Source organism: Limulus polyphemus, unplaced genomic scaffold, assembly GCF_000517525.1.
Source record: "Limulus polyphemus unplaced genomic scaffold, Limulus_polyphemus-2.1.2 Scaffold642, whole genome shotgun sequence".
NCBI lineage: Eukaryota > Metazoa > Arthropoda > Merostomata > Xiphosura > Limulidae > Limulus > Limulus polyphemus.
This window is the reverse complement of record NW_013666252.1, coordinates 329,941-354,524: the sequence shown is the minus strand read 5'-3', so window position 1 is coordinate 354,524 and position 24,584 is coordinate 329,941. Positions and strand designations below refer to the sequence as shown.

The 24,584-nt window shown below is 31.7% G+C and overlaps 1 protein-coding gene across 1 annotated transcript in view; it reads left to right on the top strand.

The window, feature by feature from the left end:
• The window catches only part of LOC106459645 (protein kinase DC2-like), a 66,100-nt gene that overhangs the window by 32,952 nt on the left and 8,564 nt on the right, over nt 1–24,584 (top strand). The window contains exons 2-4 of the mRNA XM_013919281.2: nt 18,500–18,668; nt 19,312–19,575; nt 20,840–20,959. Of these exons, the coding sequence (XP_013774735.1) occupies nt 18,500–18,668; nt 19,312–19,575; nt 20,840–20,959 (553 nt within the window). The remainder of the gene's footprint in view (nt 1–18,499; nt 18,669–19,311; nt 19,576–20,839; nt 20,960–24,584) is intronic.

Sequence of the window (24,584 nt, the reverse complement as noted above, 5' to 3'; positions counted from 1 at the left end):
TTTTCTAACCAAGCGTGCAAAAAAACAACAACATTTTATTTAGCTACGACGTTTCTAGCAACGGCGCTTCATCATGTTTGATTTGGGAATGAATGACCGTTGTCTGGGTTATTCATTCTCATATAAGAAGGTACGAAAAACTTTTATACACATTCATTTTCTGGTCTGTTAGAATTGATCATTCTTCTCGGTTTGATTTGATAGGTGTTTAAGCCTCGTTAACAATCAAGTGATTACACAACTTTCAAACTTTTAAATTCTTCAAACATGTTTTTTTAATTTCAAAAATTTTATCATCCACTCAAAATGAAATGACTTAATGATAATAAAAACTAGAGAATTCAAATTAATAGTGATGTAAATTCATTATAGAATTTGGTAATATTTAAAAGATAAATAAAACAAGGAGAGTGAATATAAGTAACAGGAAATTTATGATGCCAAAACTCTGGGGTAATTACTTTACTTTTTGATTTTTAAGTATGTATACAACAGATGATATTTATAAATGTATGTATACAACTACTGTTTACAGCAAAAAGTCATTACGTTTTAGTCTTTGTTAGTTTTATCACCAAACATTTTTAGTCAATTATTTCAGTTATTGTTAATCTGATTGTAGGGTTAATGTCACTTATCTATATTACTACTAAATATTATGCTGTTCTGTCCAAGGTGTTTTACATTCTATGAAACAGAATCCATACTTTTAACGATAAATATTGTCCATACGCGTGTCACAATTTTTAAAGAAAATCCAACATTTTACTAGTTTCTGTTTCACTAGTATTTAAAAAAATCTAACAAACGTACTTGACCTACTCTTAAAAATGTCAGTTTTGTACATTTGTCTGATATTACTAAAAAACTGAATGATACGTTTTACAGGTCTCCCTAAATATCCTAAACAATTTGTTACATGATATATTTATAACATATGTAACTGTTATATTAGCATCAAAAATCGTTTGGAACTTTAGTTATATCAAAGAATAAGTAGAAATTAAACCACTGAGACAGAGGCTACATAATGCTTATTATTATTGTGACTTCATGTCTGTTTTTGTTTCAACTCATACATGTTAATATATATATATATATACAGAGGAACTAAAATAAAAGTAAGTGTTTTTCTAGCAATCTGATAACCTGAAAGTAAGGTAATATACGATTATGTTTATTTGGAATTTTCTATACAAAAGGTTGAATATATTATTAACTGGACTATAGTAAAATACAACCTTCTATGTTGTGATTCTATATGTGTGCACTGTTAAAAACTTATGCATAATTCTTTACGGGCACAATTTCACAGTTTGTTTTATAATGTATGTATTATTTTGATTGACTAATACGCCATCTAGTACAATTTCCTATTTTACATAGTAGTTTCTAGGAGTATATAAAGTTTTGGTGATGTTAACCCCATTGTTCTAATACGAGTAAGAAAGTTTACCATTAAAACAACGTTGCGTGCCCGACATTTGTAAGTGACTACAATTTATGGATCATTTAAAAAGAACACAAAAATCCATAGTAAATCAAATACTTTTAAACAATGAAATTAATTTTTGAAGATTTTTCAGGTCTCATCATTAACTAACATATGCTTATGATTATGTTGAAAATTCTATCTTCTCCAAATAGCAGTGCTTATTACTGTAAATCACCTAATATATTTCTGGAAACTTGATATGTTATTAACTGAATGGACTTAAATTAGTCTGTCTTTGGAAGCCAAACTGTCTTATTAACACGTTCGATGTCTCTTTTAATTTTGGTTACAATGTTCATCATAATTCCGTCGCCAAGTCGTTATATAACGAAATTCTTCCAGATGCGGTATATGACTTACAACTAAAAGCTAACATTCTCGGAAACCACCATTTGAAAGGGAAACTCCATCCTAAATTTTAAGAAACATAAAACTCGTACAACTGAAGTTTGAATTATTTTCGTAAAGTATAGGTTAAGAACAGAAGATTTTCTGTCTAGGATAGGAAGAAGTAAGGATGTCATGAATTAAAACATTAGGGAATCTTTTGAATTTAGTGAAATTATTGCTAAATTATTTCAAGGTAGTTTAAAAGTATTGCATACAATAGCTGGTGTTTTTTAAAAGACACGATTTTGTCGTAATGCTGGGTATAGCAGCACATCTTGGAAGCAAAAGGTAAACCTGTTATTTGTTATATAGTACAATGTAAATATAATCTTATACAATAATGCATAAACCAATATTTAGTTGCATGCTACCTATAATTGTTGATAAATCATTATCGTCCTTGTACGTCCAGAGAGAAAGTTTGTTTAGTTGTTTCAGAGCAAAGCCACATTGGGCTATCTGCTGTGTCCACCGCGGGAAATCGAGCCCGTTGTAAGTCTATAGACTTACCGCTGTCCGACCGTGGGATCGCTGTTTAGCTAAGGAAATCATAACTTATTTAAGAAATAGTTTTAATTCTAGGTTTTCTGTATAGACTATCACTAATTTGTCTGTCATATTGTGATTTAGTTGCAATTAGATAACAAATGTTCTACAGACGTATCAGGGTAAGTTGTTCTAACTGGTCGTTCTGGAGAGAACATAGATAACGAAATTCTATCTAACTCAATCAATACAACTAGATGTCTATACAGTTAGGATTCAGCATTTTTTCAGTAGCTGTGAATACACATTACAATGAAATGAGACAAGTGATATGCAGAAGTGGAAGAAAATTTAATAAAAAATCATGCTATCTGAGTTGTAGGCGAGACATTTATTTCCAATAAGCCTAAAATTGTTTAATAGAATTGTTGTTTTACAAGTATATAAGAGTATTCAGATATTAATTACAAGTATATAATAGTATTGCAGATATTAATTACAGGTATATAAGACTATTGCAGATATTAATTACAAGTATATAAGAATATTGCAGATATTAATTACAAGTATATAAATTTCAAATGATCTATAAATATGCATTTTTTCTAATTAATGAAAACTATCTCGAAACTCAAGAGCTAATTACACCAGTTGTTTCTATTAAGAGCGTTTGAGTTTGTATGGTAAAAAGTAACTGGTAAATCAGTAAAACAGAACATTTTGTTAGAGCTTTGTTATTCCATAATTTCTTAGCGACTGACCAAAGGCTGGCCGTTTTCTCACCTCTATCAACTTCAACTAATGTTCTTTATATCTAGCTTCATAACACACAAGCATATATTTTTTGTTTTTAGCACATAACTGCACCATAGGAGATCTGTACTGAGCCTACCTGAAGAATCAAATTCCAAAGTTTAGTGTTATAAACCCTCAAGCTTAACGCTGAGCCATCGGGAGTCCCATACACAAGTACAATCAGCTGCAAACCTAGTCATCAATTACTGATCCATAGAGATATACACCATTAGACAAACACACAGCACCCTCAACTTAAATAAAGATTCAACACTATTTATAACTTGAAAATGGTCTTTTTTTCACCTTAAATAACAGCATTCTAACAACCCCAATACAGTTTGGAGTATTCAGATATACACCAACTTATTTTAATACAAGATATCTCCCTCAATCAGAGGAGATTTGGTAGGGGATCGGATGTAAAAAAGTCTGTATTTATCCAATTTTGGTGAAATTTATACAGGATGTTGCATACAATTTACAGATTCCAAATCGGAAAAATATTGAACGAGTTATGACTGGCCACATCATAGACGTCTTGGTTAACGACTACTTGTTGAGTAACCAACGAGTCCGCTAAGCAAATCTTCTCATTCTTCACCAGTCGTTGCATCTGTTTCTTAAAGATCTTCAACAGATAGCTCCAAGATCGATGATCCATGACTTGAACTTTGCTACTCTTCGGAATGTCATCACAAATCACTATTATTCCTTCGATTCCTGCATGTATAAGGTTCCGAAATATTTGACTTACAACCTGTGCAGCCTCTGTGGACGCTATCACGATAAATTTTGTGACAGCCCTTGTTGCGGCAAACCCATCTATCAAGCCCAAAGATGTTGTGCGACACTCAGTGATAGGTTTGGTGCTCACAAAAAGAGTAGTGGTAGTAGTAGCAGTAGTAGCCTTCTGCCAGATCATAAACAAGGTCTCCAACCTCAAAGAGACAAAGAAACAACGTCAGACAATTTGATTTGAAAATAAAAAAAAGAGATAATCAATTCATGTGTGTGACCGTTGCTGTTAAGGTGGTGCGGCCACTCTAAAATCCATTGTCTTTTTGATTTCTCACAACTCCTGATTGAAATACGTTACCATGATAAGGATTGCATATTTGGATACAGCAGATTCCGGACGTTTTAACGGTGTATGCAATACCTCCAAGAAACAATTATCAAAACGTATTATTCTTAGCTCTCCCACCCAAGAACCCTACTTCGGCTTTGGTTGAGGAAAAGATCTTGTGTTAAATATTTTTGATGCCATTTATTGATCCGTCCTTTAAAATAAATAAATTTATAAACTTGAAAAAACTTTGAGATAACATAACGAATCATTGCCTACGTCAAAGCATAGAACACTGTGACAAGTTATAGGTTTGTGTTATAAATTGAATATATATACATTAGGTATCTCCTGATGTAGGTCCTACTCATAAGTTGTGATACACCGAAATTTAACATCCAAACAAAAATACACCTGCCAAACAAACCTACCCCTGCCAAAAACAAAAGTACCCCTGTCAAACAAAACTACTCCTGCCTTTTCTGCTAACAGAAATATTAATGAAAAGTATCAGCAAAAAAATAAAAATAATATTATGGATTACATGTTTTCAAGGTGTGAGTGCTATAACCCTCAACATCTCACATCTATACCGCCATCTACTGATACAAACGAAACACTGAGTGTGATAAGAAAAATCTTGCTCCTGAAATTGGCTTTCCAGCCTTGAGTATGATCAATTAACCAACATAGTTAACATGAGTTTAAAAGAGTACAAAAGAACTTTAGATCCTTAACCAGAATTAACGTGAGTTTAATGTTTCCAACAAGTAAGAATGTACTTCAATTATACAAGTTAACAAATATCAAAACAGAACAGTTATTTCAAACTTACAGTTACTCCGTAGTAAAACTATTTGCCAGCCATTCTAATCAAGCGTAAACTGGTATGTACATGATGAAAATGATAAAAAGTAATTTTTGACACAAAACAACTCTCGACAATATAAGAAGATATTCTGTTCTTCGATTGGTGGAGATTAAATTAAAGTCTGTTTTATATAATTAAGAAATGACTACATGATTTGGTAACAGAAGTTGGACTTATGAATACATATTAGAAAAAAGTCAATGTTGGCATTAAAAAAAAAATCTAACTGTAATTGACAGATAAATGCGTCTCCATAAAGCTCTAGTTTTTCTAATCGTAATGCTTTAGTAATACTGCCATCTTGAAAGATGAGAATAATATATATGATTTTAACACAATTCACGAAACAAAATGACTTTTATTTAAGATTTTTTTCAACTTACAGTGCAAAAATTACCCAGTTATTTAACAGTAAAATTTTTGCAGAGTGCATGATAATGAGTAAGGATATATCAGTACCAGACCGTGATTGGCTGTTGAAGTTACGTGCCCTGAACGTTGTTAAACTCTCCATAAGGGAAATCCGTTGAGTAATTATCGCGTCATATTAGTTATGGTTGATATTGTCCTAAAATTAAACTATATGTATTTTAATTACATCATAAGAGTTGGCGGTGAGTACTCTTGAATAGTCGTTTTTCCTCTCCTTTATCAGCTCCAAGTTAAGAACGGCTGTATGTTTATTGCTCTTTGTGTAGGCTTAAGCGAAGTTTCCAAAGCAAACAAACAATTTTATTACAAATATAGGATACTTCATTATTACAGTTTCAAGAGCTCAATAAAACAGATATAATTACTTGACCGTGTACACATTGAAAAAAAGTGACTTCAGCTCCCAACAGTATGGAAAGAGACATAAATAATTATTCTGTAAAAATAGGTACCTGTGTTTACTTGGTTACAGATAATTGAACATTGAGTAAATCTCTTTGTCGTTTTTACGTCATTTATTTATAGTGCAATTTTCTTATGTGTATTCTGCCATACAATTGTTCACAAGTTTTTAAAAGTTTCATTTATCACAAACTTTGCTCTTACTTTTCATAAAGGAGCCCCATCTGCAAATTTGAGGCTTTATGATTCTAAAAGTCGGGTTCCAGTACCCGTGGTTGGTACAGCGCAGATAACCCACTGTGTAGCTTTGTGCTTAACAACAAACAATCGTTAATTTGTGCCTATATCTTAATCTTAGCCCACATTTGTTAGAGATAAGTATTTTTGATAAATAGAACATGAAACAAAACCAGAATCTGTGCCACAACAATGGCAGCAACAATATCAAACATACTAGGATTGAAAAACTCTCATGGTTTTCTGCTGGCATACGACTATTACATCCTTCTAGATCTTTCTATACAGATAGGAGCTGAAGATACACGTTTGTCAACACTAAAACTACTAATTTGTTTCTTTTATATTAAGAACAAAGCTACACACACTCGTGCTTGGCCTACCACGAGATCGAAACTTGGTTTTCAGAGTTATAAGCCTTCCAACTTACAGCTGAACCACTGGGAGAGGGGAAGTTAAACTTATGAGACTGTTGATACTTTATCTTGGTGTCCACTTATTAAGATCAATTTATTAAAGAAATGTCTGATGTTTTCTGTAAATCTTTTACTTTGACCATTTTAAGTGTGCACTAAAACTTTCTTTCTAAATTTGTAAATAAACAGAGTATATGAAAGATAAGATTTACATTTATTTGTATTAAAAATGGTATCGAAATTGTTATATTTGATTATTTTCTTGATTTACAATAAAGAACTACCTTTTAGTTTCAAAGAAGCGACATGTCAACTGCTGTTGAGCCAAGTTCAAATTGATGGTGTATATATACATTTTTGCAGGATCAGCAATCAGTTATTGACAAACATACAACCAGTCGCATCTTTTGTATCTATCTGAGCTCCTTGTTTGACCATTTGTTTGTTCCTTTTTTAATGGATATTCAGTGAATGACATATGAAGCTAAATAAAGGATATATTGTTTGTTTCTGAACGGATTTAATTCCTTGTTTGAGAAATGGATGAGATGAACAAAACAGGTTAGTCAATACAACATCCAATTCAGGCTTACATGGTAATTGATCTCAAGGAAAATCAGGTAATAAGGTAGGCCTTAACCAACTTATTCTACTGTATATAATAGTTTTTGTATGTTGCAGGGTGAATATGACAGAAATTCCTAATGATTTCACGAAAGTGTTGACAACGAACATAAAATGACAACTATTTCGGTATCTAAAGTTTGAAACTTTTTTTTTGTAAAATAAAAGAGTTTTGTTAGTGTTTTGATACCGATACTTAATTGCTGTATTGAAACTTAATTAACATCACTTTCAACACCTGTTTTCAAACAGTGAAGAAAATCCAACTCGCATATTAAGAGTTTAAGGACTTGCATTACGTTCGGTACTAAAACAACTATACCAGTTATAATAGGATAAGCTGAATGCCCATCATATGACGGAAAATAATGATTAATTTTCTTTTCAAAATTATATGTAAATAAATGTTTTATGAACATGTTTTCTAAAGATTAATTATAATCTAGTAACAATATATATATATGGAGAATGACTATCCTATTCCTAGTATTTCACGAAAACAACATTTTTTATGTATATTTGGTCATGTCTTTTAAGTATTGTTTGATTAGCATTTTGACTTCTCTATATCTTTATGTTCAAATGTTCTTTTTGACAAATCCTTATAGATTGAAACATGCGAAAAAACTGATTCTCAAAGACTTATTCCTACTTGGTTAACAGTATGACCATGCAAATTATTAATTGTGATATTAAAGGCAGTGGATATTATTATGAATTTCGGGGTCTTCTCTTTGGACTGTCTTCCTGGTTTTAGTTTTGTTAGCCTGCTGAGCTGAAGAAGCATGCTTTAATTTGGGCATCTTCAAAATTGAAATGTGCTGCGGATAAAACACATAGGTTATTATAGAGCTGTAGCCCAAGGCTCCGATTGGACGAAATTTGGTGAAGTTGCGTCAACATGTCTCCTTGACAATCAAGGAAAAATAATGAGGAATTTCAGCCAATGATTATGATCTTTGTGCGCCAAGTGCGAGATAAGCGTATACCCGATTAAATTTTCTTACTCATCACTATTTTTACCAACCCACCCTTAAGTCTAATTATGTACCCAAAGTAGCGTATCGTCCGTTATATATATATATATATATATATATATATGACTGGAATAATTTTATAAAAACAAACTTACTTGTCGCGGCAAAATGCGCCATCGTTTCGAACGATACCGCAACGGCCGAGATATCGGCGTGACAGACGGATAGACGGACGGCTTTTCGTCTTTATATATTAAAATTACTAACATCCGTTGAAACGTCGTGGAGGTTCAGTTTTTTGACATTTACACTTTTTCGTTTCAAAGAAGCGACATGTCAACTGCTGTTGAGCCAAGTTCAAATTGATAGTGTAGATTTACATTTTTGCAGGATCAGCAATCAGTTATTGACAAACATACAAACAGTCGCAACTTTTGTATCTATCTGAGCTCCTTGTTTGACTATTTGTTTGTTCCTTTGTGCTTTGTGGGTTAAAGCACCCCACACCTGATCCGTGATATACTTTCCATAAACTTTTCTTTATTTTCGTCTAAAAATAAGTTTATTTCATAATTTTGTTAGCGGAAAGGTGAGGCTTGTATATTTCATTAGTGTTAAGTAAAGGGATATCCTTATTTATGAATAGTTGGGTATATAGATCTCAATGGAAGTTATATTTGATAGATCCCCACGATATAACTTGTCTCCTGGAGATTTTTATACGTTTTCATTGGTTTTCTGTTTTCTTTCCTTTCATGGGCACGTCCACTTTTCGTTGTTTTTCTTGATGGTTTGGCTTTATTGCTTTTAGCCTGCATATGACATATTACTTACATTTTCTCTCGTCGGGTTTTCTATAATGTGCATAAAATCACTTGAAGTAGAAAATTCAATTGGTTGTGAGGATGCTTTATACAAGAAAACAAAATTCATTGACTGGTTGAAATGAAATACAATATATATATATATTCATTTTAAGAGCCTGTGAGTGAATGTAAAGACGACTGTAATAATATATCAACCACACAATATATGCTATATCCTGTGCTGAGGAGGCCTATCACCAAATACCAGAGTTCATCAGGCCTGCTGGGATACAAAGTCTATAGTAGCGGTCGGAACGCTATTCATATCATCCTCTGCTTCAGCAACAACTATTTGGTGCAAACTAAATTAAGTTAGTAAACTGTACTTTAATATAAACAGCTTAATTCATGATGATATTTTTTAGCGCGAAACTTCACAATGGTCTATCTGCACACGAAGGGGAATTGAGCCTCTGATTTTAACGTTGTAAGTTAATAAACTTACCTCTGACCCACCGGGGACCTTAAGTTCTGACGTACTTTACAAGTCTCAGTCTACATTAACCAGGATCGATTTCTTTCTTTAGAACTTCCTTCTTCATTCGACCTTGTTCTGGGGTTAGCTGCTCGAATATTTTATATTAGCCAATAATTTGTACACTCGGATTGCTGACCCTAACAGCAACCTTAAAGGGCGAGCATGGTTGGTTACGGTGATTCGATCCCGCGACCCTCAGATTATGAGTCGAGCAATGTTACGTATTATAATTTCAAATAGCCTTAAATTGAATTAACTGATAAATTTAAATTTAGTTGATGTTGGTAGATTCGCTTAACAGGAAGCTAGCTAGTTTTGTCCTTCGTTGTTCACTAGCCATACACGCTAAGTCGTATTCACCAGGTACTCACGCCGAGTCGTCCACGATGAATTTATATAATGTTTTCGTAAAAGTACTAATGTCCGATGAGAATCCACTGACGTTAAATGATTTCTAATGTTCGAACTTTGTAAATGCTCTTGGCCAAACATCTTAAGTTTTCCGATTGATAAGCGGTATAACAGTCACAGTTATAGCTTACGAAGTTTTTAGCACAGCAAGTATAGCAAACCTATAACAGATACCCTTCTTGGACGCATCGCGTTGGTTATATTTATAGGCGTGTGGAGGCTTTCTAGGAAATTCAGATTACATAACAATACAAATTTAAGCGTTTACATACATATATTGTTGATTCTTACTCTTGAGAATCTTCTACATTATAGGAGAATAGGAGGGAGTTTCGCAATACATATTTAACAGTATAAGCCATGTATGTTTCTAAATATAAATTTAATCGAAACAAACGTGGATATTCACATAAATATATAATAATAAATTCGTTACAAGCACCCTAACTACAAGGCCATGCAAGGCCTTTGCATATCACAAAAAATTCTAAAATAGGATAGCAATATTTTACGAACTTGTATTGTTCCTGAAGTAATTCTTACAGATAGTATCTACATATGTTACCGAGGTTTTACTAATAATGAGAATACTGTATATAAAAAAAATCAGATTTTTATAACAGTTTTTCAATTATATTTTAATATTCCACCACCACCGAAGTTTATTTCTATTTAGTTATTTTGCTTTGTCTTATATCCTCGATAGACGAACATTTTTAGTTATTAGTACGCTATACTGTCAATCTATAGGTTCTGCATTTTTAGGCTTTGATTCACTGTCACTCCTACATTACACGTTTCGGCTGCCACGTTTCCAGAACTTGTCAAACAATACGCTTTTGTGAAACTCTTAAAAATATTTTCGTCAAAAATGACGCGATAGAATTCAGGGTGTGCTTTTCAAGCTGACTGGTAAAAACAGATGTTTTCTGACTGTTGGTTTAAAGTAGGATAAGCTATTTGTTTAAATTCAAAACTGGCGTCGTTGTATACTGTATTTATATCTATGAAGTTATTTTGGGTATAAACTACACAATGTTATAGTGAGAAAAAAAGTTACTTCTCACTTTAAAACCAAGATAGTGTTCGAGATTAAAAAATGTTAAGTGATAACATCTGTCCATATAATAGCTCTTCTTTCCAAGCACAGGGGATCACTATGGCCTGAGTTCACGGGACATGAAAAAGCAATTTAGCTAACATCTAGCATATTTCGCTTATTTAGAAGACATAAAAGAATGTTTTGTTAAGTTAGTGAGTTTAGTATATACAAAATACATACAAAGAGTTTGAAATAATAATAAAAAAAACATGAAGAGGTTTTTTTTTCTTTCTGATAATATACTGTTACGGTCGTGTTATATAAAATCTGTTTTAATTAAAATTTATTCCACCTGAAGTAATACGATTTGTTTTTAAATGTTGAGGCTTTCGTTAAGATCTCCCGGTGGGTCAGCTGTTAGTTTGCAGACTTACAGCTCTAGAACCCGGGATTTGATTCCCCATGGTGGGACGAACACAGATAGTCCATTGTGTAGCTTTTTATTAACACAGCATCAAAATATATATTTAGTCATCATTATAGGTTTAACGCTGTATGCGAAACAATGATAAGAAAATGGTTATCTTGTTTTTCTCAGCCGTGGTTTCTGTTTGTATAAGTTTGTATAACAATGATAAGAAAATGATTATCTTGTTTTTCTCAGCCGTGGTTTCTGTTTGTATAAGTTTGTATAACAATGATAAGAAAATGATTATCTTGTTTTTCTCAGCCGTGGTTTCTGTTTTTATAAGTTTGTATAACAATGATAAGAAAATGATTATCTTGTTTTTCTCAGCCGTGGTTTCTGTTTTTATAAGTTTGTATAACAATGATAAGAAATTGATTATCTTGTTTTTCTCAGCTGTGATTTCTGTTTGTATAAGTTTGTATAACAATGATAAGAAAATGAGTATCTTGTTTTTCTCAGCCGTGGTTTCTGTTTGTATAAGTTTGTATAACAATGATAAGAAAATGATTATCTTGTTTTTCTCAGCTGTGGTTTCTGTTTGTATAAGTTTGTATAACAATGGTAAGAAAATTATTATCTTGTTTTTCTCAGCCGTGGTTTCTGTTTTTATAAGTTTGTTCAAAATTGCTGTCAGTGAATTTTGTTATTTGTTAGATAAATTAGAGAAATAGTTAAGATTGATCACTTCTGATCATGGCAAGTTACCTGCATTGATCAGAACTAAAAACTGATCCAGTTGCAAATGTAGTTAGCTTAATATACCTATCTAACCAGGAGCATGCAATAACAAAAAAGAAAATTAATAAGTGATTAGAATGTATTGATTGAGACAACAATAACAATAATTCTGAAGGTAAAAAGAAATATTCTAGATAACTGAATAATGATATATATATATAACATTTAGATAAATTGTTAATTAGACTGATATGAGAAACAAAAAAGAAATATGACATACTTACATAGAAACAAGTTGTTTGCTTCATGAATTATCACTCATTCTCTGTATCTTGAATATACACAAAATTTTATATAACCTTTCCTAAACAAAGACTACATACTAATTCAAGCTTGAATCCACTCTATGATAAAAAATATCTATTTATAGAACCGTGTCTGCTTCCTACAAGGAAAAAGGTAAGGAATTATTTTGTAGGACATATATACCTATATTTCCTTTTTCACATTATAGTCGGTTAAAGTTTATATTTTGGTGGCGATTTTACAATATGGCTCTAATTAGAATAAATACTTGTCAGAATGCATGCAGGAGAATTCAATCGTTTTCAGTTAGTTAGAAGTAGCTGAACTGATTGAGTTTACGTGTTTGCGGGTAACTAAAGAATGTTTGTTGAATATAGGGAAACGCTGAAGAATATTTGTTGGATATTGGGAAACACTGAAGGATGTTTGTTGGATATAGGGAAACACTGAAGCATGTTTGTCGGGTATAGTGAAATATTGAAGGATGTTTGTTGGATATAGGGAAAAACTGAAGGATGTTTATTGAATATAGGGAAACACTGAAGGATGTTTGTCGGGTATAGTGAAATATTGAAGGGTGTTTGTTGGATATAGGGAAACACTGAAGGATATTTGTCGGGTATAGTGAAATATTGAAGGAGACTTGTTAGATATAGGGAACACTTAAGAAGGCCTCAGGCGTTAGATATAGGGAAACACTGAAGTATGTTTATTAGATGCAGGGAAACACTGAAGGATGTTTATTAGATGCAGGGAAACACTGAAGTATGTTTATTAGATGCAGGGAAACACTGAAGGATGTTTATTAGATGCAGGGAAACACTGAAGGATGTTTTTTGGATATACGGAAGCACTGAAGGATGCTTGTTAGATATAAGAAAAACTGAGGGATGTATGTTGGATACAAGGAAACACTGAAGGAGACTTGTTAGATATAGGGAAATACTTAAGGCTGCTTGTTATATATAGAGAAACATTAAATGATGTTTGTTAGATACAGAGAAACACTAAAGGATACTCGATAGATATAGGGAAACACTGAAGGATGTTTATTAGATATATAGAAACACTAACGAATGCTTGTTATATATATAGGGAAACACTGAAAGATGTTTATTAAATACTGAAAGATGTTTGTTAGATACAGGGAAACACTGTAGGTTATTTCTAATTGTTATACATTATAGGAACTTACTAGTGAAAGTCAAAAAGAATGTAATAATTTTTCAATCACAGTATATCTCCTTTATCCAGTTCAGGCAAGGGCTTTCCCCCAATAGCAGGGCTCAACAGGCGGCTTGGGATACGCTACTATCTATATCATCAATTGCTTGAACAATAAGTGTTTCGTTGTAAATTAAATTAATCTAGGGAACTGTAATTTTTCGAAATTTTAATTAAGTCATTGCATATCAGAATTAGTTTTACGATTTTTTATTAACATCAAACTATTCAGTTATTTTACAAGTCAAGTCACTTCAGCGTCATTAGGAGAAGTCTACTTCAATAATTATAAGAACTATGAGCGAAAGTACAGAAGAATTTAATAATAAGTTCACCACACAATATTTGTCGTGTATAATGGCGACGAGGCCTTTCGCCCAATACAAGGGCTCATCGGGCTGGCTGAAACGCAACATAGTACTGATCGGAACACCATTTATATAAGCCATTTGTTACAACAACAATTAGAACTGAGATACGGCGTCCATACTGTGGTTGAAATGCTATTATTATAAACTCTTCTAATTCTTGAAAACCCCATGGGACTTGATAAATAATGTAGTGTTAATAAATATAATAGGCCTAATACTAATTTCTAATGACAAGTAAATTAATTATAATCATACTTCTCCAGTTGAAAATGGCGTTCACACCATAAAAATAGTGTAATAATAAATACGATTAGTTATACTTCTCTTAAGACATTAGTGTTCTGCCTGATATATTTTTAACACTACATTATTTAGTCTGTCCCCTAAGTTGTTTTTTCCCCAATAAGACTGCTGTTTCATCAGCTTAGAAAAGACGTTCATATCATAACAATTGTTAGTATAATACAGTAATAATTAGTGTTCCGACTGCTACTGTGTTTAGTTTTGACATATAATTCTTTACTCGGTGCTAATAATCTAAATTGCTTTAGATATTTCATGAAAGACATAAATAACCAGTTTGTTCATTACTATCTTTGTTGTATCCCAGTCAGCCTAATGAGTTTTGTACTGAGCGAAACGTATCGTTGACAAAAGATATGAAATCCTAAGGGACAGAATAAAGAATGTAATATTAAACATATAATATGTCTAACGATAATGTCTTATAACAACTATAACTAATGATAATAATGCTTAACTAACTTAGAATAGGCGTTCGCACTATATATCCATTAGTGCTGAGTTTTTGTTTTTTGATAAAGAGAGCTTTATATTTTTTTTCAGATAATTATATTGTTTTCTTTGTCAGTGATTGGAATATCTGAAACGTGAAACGAATGGTTATATTCAATCATGTGTCTAAATAAATGATAAGGAGCTTCAAAATGTTCTTTCAATCTCGTTCAAAGTTATCGGTAAGAATGTAAGAATGATCACAGTATTTACGTTTAGTTTGATACGCTGATCTTGTTGTGTCATTGTCAACAAATATTCTGATTGTTATAGCCTTACAAACACTCGAGTTTTGTGTGTTTTTTGAAAACACAAAAGGCGTGTTTCAGTTCAAAAATCGTTTTTATTTGGATACATTATTGTGTTGTGAAGTTAGTTTGTATAAATTTGCGTACATAAATTGTGCATCTACCAACACATTTATGTGTTTTTATTAGATCAAAATGATTGTGTTGTTTTAACACAATTTTTTCATTTTAAACTATAGTTTTGCAATTTACAAAATTTATTAAAAGCATTGGCTAATATGTTAATATAAACATATTTTTATTGGTTATCTATGAATAAAATTGCTTATTTTAGAAAATAATGAGAAATTATTATTCGTTTTGAATATATGTGCTTTAACATTTTTCACACATTTCGAATTAATTAATCCCAAATGTGTTTTAAGAAGCTTATATTGTAAAATGTTACACCTAATAACAATATTGAAGTTTCATACACGGTACTAAATAATTTATAACAACTTGATTTCTATTACAGTATTATCTAACGACGTAACATCATTACTGATATTTTAACATGTGACAGTTTGAATTGTTGTACGATAGTATTCAAAACTTTCCACTTAATAAAGCTACGTAAAGCCATTTAAAAGTAATGCTGTTTTTCTTTCTAAAAAGAGATTTTTAAACGTATTTACTTTTTTATCAGACGATATTTTTATAAAGGTACTTATAATATTTTATGCATTGTTGTAACGGTTTCTATTGTTCCATTATTGAATGGGTTCTTTTGAATTATTTGGATAAAAAATAGACTGTAAAGTCTAGTCTGCTTAAAAATAATGACAACAAGTTATTTATGTTCTTTTATTAGTATTCACTGATAAACCTAAGTTTACATTAGACGATAATACAACGATTTTACTTTATTGTGAGTTCTCTTGTACTATAAAACTTACGGTGTATCTATTATTAATTTCTCGAAGTATATAGTTATTAATCGCAACACTAAACAAAACACCAACCTGACAAACCTGATCAAAAGCTATATTATTACTTCAGACTCAATATAAACTTACTAATAAACTCAGAAATCAAATATCAACTACTGTAGCCTAACTTGCGTCTTACAGTGTCCACATCATTGCCTAAACTTTAATGAAGATTCTAGACACTAAGTCAGGCTAATCAAATTACACAAAATTCTCCTTTGGTCAAACAACAATACAAACTTGTGAACTGAGAACATAGCCTACAACAACAATAGACAACTTTCTGTGGTTCTGCAGTGTCATGCCAGCAAACCAAGATAGAAAGTGTACACTACGTTGTGTAGGTAATGAAAACAAGTTTGAATACAAAATTTGTTGAACATGCACACAGAAATCAAATAGTTTGCTAAGAAAGAAGATCCCAACAGGTTAAGCTTACACCTGTTTTACGGTTTTATAATACAGCATAATTGCTGCATAAATATGTACAGTTTTTGTTGGAATCTATGGGTTCTACATTTCGTAAAGTTCCGTCTGCTTAAATATGAGTAATTTATGTTTTAAATACCAAAATATAGGAAAATTAAATGCTCTGCATTCTAGATTACATGTTTTTGCAAAGTGAAACAATTTTATTGTACAAAAAAAAAGATGTATATTATTTTATCACAAAATGTGTTATGATGCTCTAAAATTATGTTATAAAAAGAAAAATTCTATCAGCTATTTTGGAAAGATTATTTCAAAATTTCTTCAAAAACTCTACCAATATTATGATTTTTAACTGAAAAAACACACGAACACGTACAATTATTTTCACACATATAAACTTACTGCATTTTTTTTAATCATATTAAAATTTATTACATCATTTTAATACCACTTTTCTATTATTCATAGTTATTGGCTTTCATTAGAATTTAGAAGATTTCGTTATCATAATAAAAGCCCATATTTATAATAAAACACTAATTTTATTCTTTTAGAATGATTTGATACTCTTTCTTCTAACGATCTTTTTTTCTAAAGATATCCTTCTTCAAATGACGCTTTTTGTATACTAAAGTTAAGAGAACAAACCCTGGTATACCGGGTAAAAGCATAATTAGTTTTTTTATATTTAAAGCGTCATTCGATAAGAAAGAGAAGTAAAAACCACTATCTTAAGGCATTTCGGAATCTAATTAATTACTTATACATTGGTAGTGGCACAGAGTACATTTGAGGCTCAGCATGCTTCCCTTTGTACTTTACGATGTATATTTAGAAAACATTGTTTTAATCATCTTTTGAAAAGAAAATGATAACTTAAAAATAACAATACAGAGATCTATAATAAAAAATCTTATATCATAATTAATGGTTTTTTTTCTTGATAATCTAGAAACAACAGTAAAGACATGGAATAAATAAAGAGTTTTCTATTACAACTAATGGTTTGTTGTATAATTTAAAACACAGTAAAAAGATGTAAAAGTAGAAGTTCCTCTATCAGAAATAAGTATTACTTGGATAATTTAGAAACAGTAGTAAGGAGAAGAAAGAGTAAACGAATAATAATTTACTGGATAAGATAGAAACAGTAGTAAGGAGAAGAAAGAGTACACAAATAGGAATTTACTGGATAAGGTAAAAACAGTAGTAAGGAGAAGAAAGAGTAAACGAATAATAATTTCCTGGATAAGATAGAAACAGTAGTAAGGAGAAGAAAGAGTACACGAATAACAATTTAGTGGATAAGGTAAAAACAGTAGTAAGGAGAAGAAATAGTACACGAATAAGAATTTACTGGATAAGATAGAAACAGTAGTAAGGAGAAGAAATAGTAAACGAATAATAATTTACTGGATAAGATAGAAACAATAGTAAGGAGAAGAAAGAGTACACGAATAACAATTTACTGGCTAAGTTAGAAACAGTAAACTGATCGTGGAGCAAACGGTCCCTAAATAAACAATTATTTAATGATTTTCATTGCTATTATTAGTCCATTAGTGTTCAGATAAAAGTTAAAACTTCAAATGTCTTGAGCTATATATGAAAATCGATATCAACACAAGGAGTTTGACCCATCTTATTTATCTGTAGTTTATGGGGAACACCGTGTTTTGAATATATAAGTATCTTCAAGTGCGAAACGTTTTTTCATGTTATATAAACACTTCAGAAGGTTAAATCAGCGTCATATTTAATTTAGATAACGACATTACTAACGAGTTACATGTCTACTTAGTTTTGAAAAATCAAATCAAAGTTAATGATGAGTTTTGGAATAAATACAGATTCGAAAAAAAGGAACCTAATTAAATAAAACATTTAATAAGTTAGGGGTGATTCAAACTTAGTGAACTTTATGCCATGAGACACTCAACACAGCATGAAATTATTTAACATAGTTTACTAGCGTTCGCTTAACAAAACATGTTTATTCAATACTTGATCTTAGGCACAGGAACGTTTGGAAGAGTATGCTTGTGTCGAGATAAAGTTACTGGCGGCTACTATGCCATGAAAATTCTAGAGAAAGCTGATGTCATTCGCTTAAAACAGGTGGAGCATGTGAAGAACGAGAAGACTATTCTTCATCAAGTTACACATCCTTTTATTATTGATATGTAAGTTATATCTAATGTATTTTACGTTGTCTTTAAATATAATAAAATATAATACGTGTAATATGGTTTTATTGAAATTCTTTGAAACATAAGTTTCCAAAAGATACGTGTGTTGGTTTAAGAGACGAAAATATTAAAGTTTGAGACGCTACTTATATCATTAATTACATAAACAACAATTGTTTGGGTATGAATTAGATTAAGATGGTGAACAGTTATTTTTGTCAATTATATTTAACTCATTACACAGAATTAGTTTTAGGATTTTTATTAACTTCAAATGATTTTTTTAACACAATATTACTTACTTTTAATAGTATTCATTTATTTTATTTGAAATAACACTACTCAACATTCAGGAGAATTTGTATTTTGTAATTTTCCCTGTGTTTTTATTTTTGTTATGTGATTTTTAATAATCTGGTAGTTGAGTTATAATAAGCACACAGTCATAAGAAGACTGTTTTCAAAAATAGAAGTTTTAAATTCAATCTTTTAATATTTTTGTTAGTTAAATACAACGACCCATTTGTGTTCTGCTCACCTTAGTAATCGAAACCCGAGTTTTAACGTTATTAGCCCTCAAACAGTCCACCGAGCCACCAGGAGGCTTTTGTTAAAGGAAATTTTTTCTATGTTCAAGGATTTGGTCAACACATGACGACAGCTCCCTCTACATGCTCTTTGAGTATGTCTGTGGTGGAGAGTTGTTCACTTACCTGCGAAACGCTGGTAGATTCAATGGCACGATAGGAACTTTTTACGCAGCAGAAATAGTTCTAGCCCTGGAATATCTTCACAAGCATCAAATCGTATACAGAGACTTGAAACCCGAGAATCTGCTGTTGGATAGAGATGGTCATCTCAAGATCACAGACTTTGGTTTCGCTAAGAAATTAACAGACAGGTAAAAAATACGTAAACATATTCTGTAAAGTGGATCTCATGTATTATTTATGAATTACATAAAAGTTTAAAAGCCACGGTTAATTTAATGTGCAATGTTGGCATTTTTTTAATGGACTCATTAATAGATTATAAAAATATTTTAAAGTGTTAGAATAGCTATCGAAAAAGTAATTTACTTATTGTTTGTTATGAATTTCACGCAAAGCTACACGAGGGCTATCTGTGATAGCCGTCCTTAATTTAGCAGTGAAAGACAAGAGGGAAGGCAGCTAGTCATCACCACCCACCGCCAACTCTTGGGCTATTTTTTTACCAACGAATAGTGGATTGACTGTCACATTATAACGCTCCCACGGCTGAAAGGGCGAGCATGTTTGGTGTGATGGGGATTCGCACCCACGACCCGCAGATTGCGAGTCGAGCGCTCTAACCACCTGGCCATGTCGGGCTTAATTTACTTATTGTATGTTTTATTAGATACAATGATAATCATATAACAAAGACTGTTAAAGGGCATTTGGAACAATTGTCATGAAACTAGACAGTTTATATGAATATATTATTGGGAGAAACTACACAGTTTATTTCATTTTCAACCCCAATGGCGTTACTTTTTGTTTCATATTTATAAGAACCTTGAGCTGTCAGATATGTATGATTAAATTTAAGTATAAAGTATAAAGTAAAATAACGTCAAACTTAGATGTTCATTGGTATGCCCCCCGCAATGGCTCAGCGGAAACTCTGAAGGCTTATAACGCTAAAAAAACTGAGTTTCGATACTCATGTTGGGCACATCACAGATAGCCACTTGTGTTGCTTTGTTTTTAACAGCAAACAAACATACATTCGTACTTGATTTCACGATACTATCATTTTTTTATTAATATTTCATAACTTGATTTATTAAAACCGTCTGAAATATCAAGGTTCACAAGTAATAAACAATTCTCCTAACTTTTCATTTGGTTAGACGATATTTAAGACTAAAGTTAAACCCCAGAACTTATTCCAGGTTATATATATATATAACTATACATGGATTTAATATATATTTTATTTAGGATTTATACTACACATACGTCATATTTTGTCAACTTTGTTTCCTCTCGAGTTGATATTACTAGTAGATCCTAATGACTCAGGGTTATTTTTACACATAAGTTATATTTAACTCGTCATTTCTTTTCGTTCTTGGTTATTGTATGAATTTCCTTCAAGATGATTACTAAATTCACTTGATTTGTGGTCAACTGTAATAGAACATGGACCTTATGTGGAACACCCGAATACTTAGCTCCGGAAACCATTATGAATAAAGGTCACAACAAAGCAGTCGACTGGTGGGCTCTTGGAATACTAATATACGAAATGCTAGCTGGGTAAGTGAAAACTTGTTCTGCATTGTTCGAGAGTAATGCAGGTATGCATTTGTTACACAACTACGTACTCTTGTTGAATATTTTTGTGATCATAGCCGTTATACTAGGAATGATCTCAATGACATAGTAAGAGTCCTAGGCAATTTACCCATCCTATCCCACATTCCATAGCTCTTCCTTTATCTTTTAGTCAACTAGCATCAAATATGTATGTATTTATATTTTTATTTTTTGTTTAAACCCCAGTCCCCTTATCAGCACAAATAGCCCATTATGTAGTTTTGTGCTTAAGGACAAAAAGCCTTATCTTTTTTTTTGTATTCATTTATTGTTGGTTTAAAAAGAAAGACGTCGTAGCAATAAACACATCCAAAATTAAACAAAATTCAAGTTTCAAAATTTACAATATTTAATTACAGTTACTAAAGATATAATATATTCTACACAAGCAACGAATTATACAACAATGGTTTACTTACGAGTTACAACTAGTCTCAATGTTAGCTTTCTCTACTTAGTGTAGTTATTGTTATCTTCCGAAATACAGGTGCAAAGAGCAAATATGTTTTGGCTGTTTTGAGGTACACACTGTATTGTTTTTCAGTTCTTCACTCCTGAACCTTGACAGAAAATTTACAAATATTCTCTTTAAACATCGTAGTGTGAACAAATTAAATAAGAGAAAGATTATATTAGATCAATAATTTTTTTCTTCACATACAGTATTTATTTATCTACTTGTCTATATATATATTAAACCCGAGGCTGCTGAGGACCGTTAGGACACTTTAGATGCTGATGATTTACCTGGTGGTGCCCATCTTCTCTTCAGGTAGCCATCCTTATTTTTAGCAGTGAAAGATTAGAAGGACGGCAGTTGGTCAACACCAACATTATAACGTTCCCACAGCTGAAAGGGCGAGCATGTTTGGTGACACGGCCTCGAACTCGCGACCCGCAAATTGCGAGTCGAGCGCCCTATCCACCAATCCATGCATGGCCCTTCTTGTCTGTAAGAGTATGTAATGTTGTTGGAAAAAGTTATTACAAATATCACTTATTTATTGTGTGTGTTACGTTTTATCTTAATAATCTTGTAATGATAAGCAATAAATTATTGGATCCGAGCGAGTGTGACCTATGGATCAGAAGGTTCAACATTCGAGTCCCGAATAGAGCTGAACACGCTCAACACTTTCAGTTGTGGGGTCTTTATAACAGTCACCGTGTAGGAGGTGGGTGCTGCTAACTCGTTCTTTCCCTCTTGTCAGCAGTTGAAGATTAAGAATGGCTATTCCTGAACCTTCATATCACAAACCATAATGAATAATAATTAGATTGTGTAACTAATCACCATGGATTGAACTGCGGAAATTCATTTGTGCCGCTTATCATCATGAGTTATAACGGTACTAAGAAGCTTGTTTCACTTATTACAATAATTAGAGCAGCAATAATTAAAATAGATCATTTGTAAATCTATAGAGATCAATTTGTTCGCTTATTACCATAATTAAAGTGTAATAATTAGGCTATCATAATTTATATCGTTAAAATAAAATACACAATCACTCCTATGATTAAAGATCTAATAATTAACCTTTTTAGATAAATTAGTTCGCTCATTACTGTAATTATAGTGTAGTAATTAAATTATCATTATTAATATAGTTAAAATCGAAATATAGCACATAAAAATAAATTACATTTTCACGATTCAAGATATAATAATCAAACTTCCACTACCAATTTAATTACAAATAAATAATTTCCCTGTCGCTATTTTACCCATAACTATATACACATATAATTATAGTAGTCAAGATTTCTCAAATCTGCAGAAATATAAACAATCATCATCATAATATTAATTGATGGTCTAACACCACGCCATCTCTAATTAACTAAACAATCTGGGATGCTTTCTTGTTATTCAGAATTAAATTGCCCCCCAGTGGCAAAGCGGTATGTCTGCGGACTTACAACGCTAGAATCTGGGTTTCGATACCCGTGATGGACAGAGTACAGATAACCTATTGTGCAGCTTTGTGCTTAATTACAAACAAACAACAGATTTAAGTTAATGGAGATAAGTTTTAATACAATTATTATACCTATAACAGTTTTGATGTGCCATCTACCATAATAATTAATTAACATCTACTTCCAATATTTACAATTAAATAAAACAAGTGCTTTTTTACCATTAGGATTACATTATTAATCCAGCTAAATCATTTAGTGCCATAACTTATTAAGTAATCAAACTTTCTGACATACCACCATGATAAGTTAATTAATTTACGTTTTCAAATTATTTTTTGGAAACTACATAAGGCCTACATTCGTCTCTTTTGAGATTTTGATTGAAAGGTGATTTATACCACTAAGAATTAGAATTGAAGTTATTTCAGAAGATATCAAAATGCGCTCTTGTTCAAAATTCGTATAATTACAATAATTTCAATTTTGAATTTTAAAAAGTACGTGTGCATCCTGAGAAAGACTTAAGTAGCACTCTTGAGCCTTTTCATTGTATTCTAGGTCAGGAAATAGAAAACATAAATGCGGACATTTCGACACAAATTTTCAACTCTTTCAACTGCACAAAAAAGAAAAGATATTTGGTAGTAATAAACGTTTATTTTGCTTTATGTTTTAAGGCCAAGTAAGTAATATATGTGTTAAAATACCAAAGGAATATTTATTAATTGCATGACCAGATGGTTAGGGCGCTCAACTCGCAATCTGAGGATCGCAGGTTCGAATCCCCGTCACACCAAACAAGCACATTTCAGCCGTGGGGGCGTTATAATGTGATGGTCAATCCCATTATTCGTTGGTAAAAAGAGTAGTCCAAGAGTTGGCGGTGGGTGGTGATGACTAGTTGCCTTCCCTCTAGTCTTACACTGTTAACTTAGTGACGGCTAGCGCAGATAGCCCTCGTGTAGCTTTGCGCGAAATTCAAAACAAACCAATTAATTACATTCATTCACCACTTAAAACTTTTTAAACACTGATTCTATAACGTTAGTACATAGTAGACTTATTTCTAGTTTGATTTTATGCATTAAGCCTAATACATGAACGTAACGTAAGGCTTAGCTGAAGCACTACTTGGTAAATCATATTTTGCTTTTGGCTACAACTCAATTTCATAAAACTTCCGAATTAATCTATTTTGTTGTTATATTACCGAAGTTATAAAAACAATGACACTTTCTAACAAATCGACATTAGTATTAAGCATTTAACATAAATACCATAGTTGGCCTAAAAACAATCAGGTGATAGTTTTGTTGCTAAGCGACGATATATATTGTTGAGCATTACCCCCCTAAAATAAAAAAAAATTAGCGAAAGCGGTCTCGACAGAGTGACAAAGGGAATAAGCCTTTTCTAGTTAGTGATACTTATCTATGTATATAAAAGAGGAAGTTTGTTTATTTGTTCGCTATAAGAAACCAAACGGTTGAACTTGCAAATTTTAAGATAACTTCATGATAACTAGTTTTTGACAAGAAATTTAATGGTCTACTTATTTTGTATTTGGTGTAGTATTTAATGACGAAATTGACAATTAATGATTATTGAGACATTTTCTTTGCAATATTTTTTTTTAATA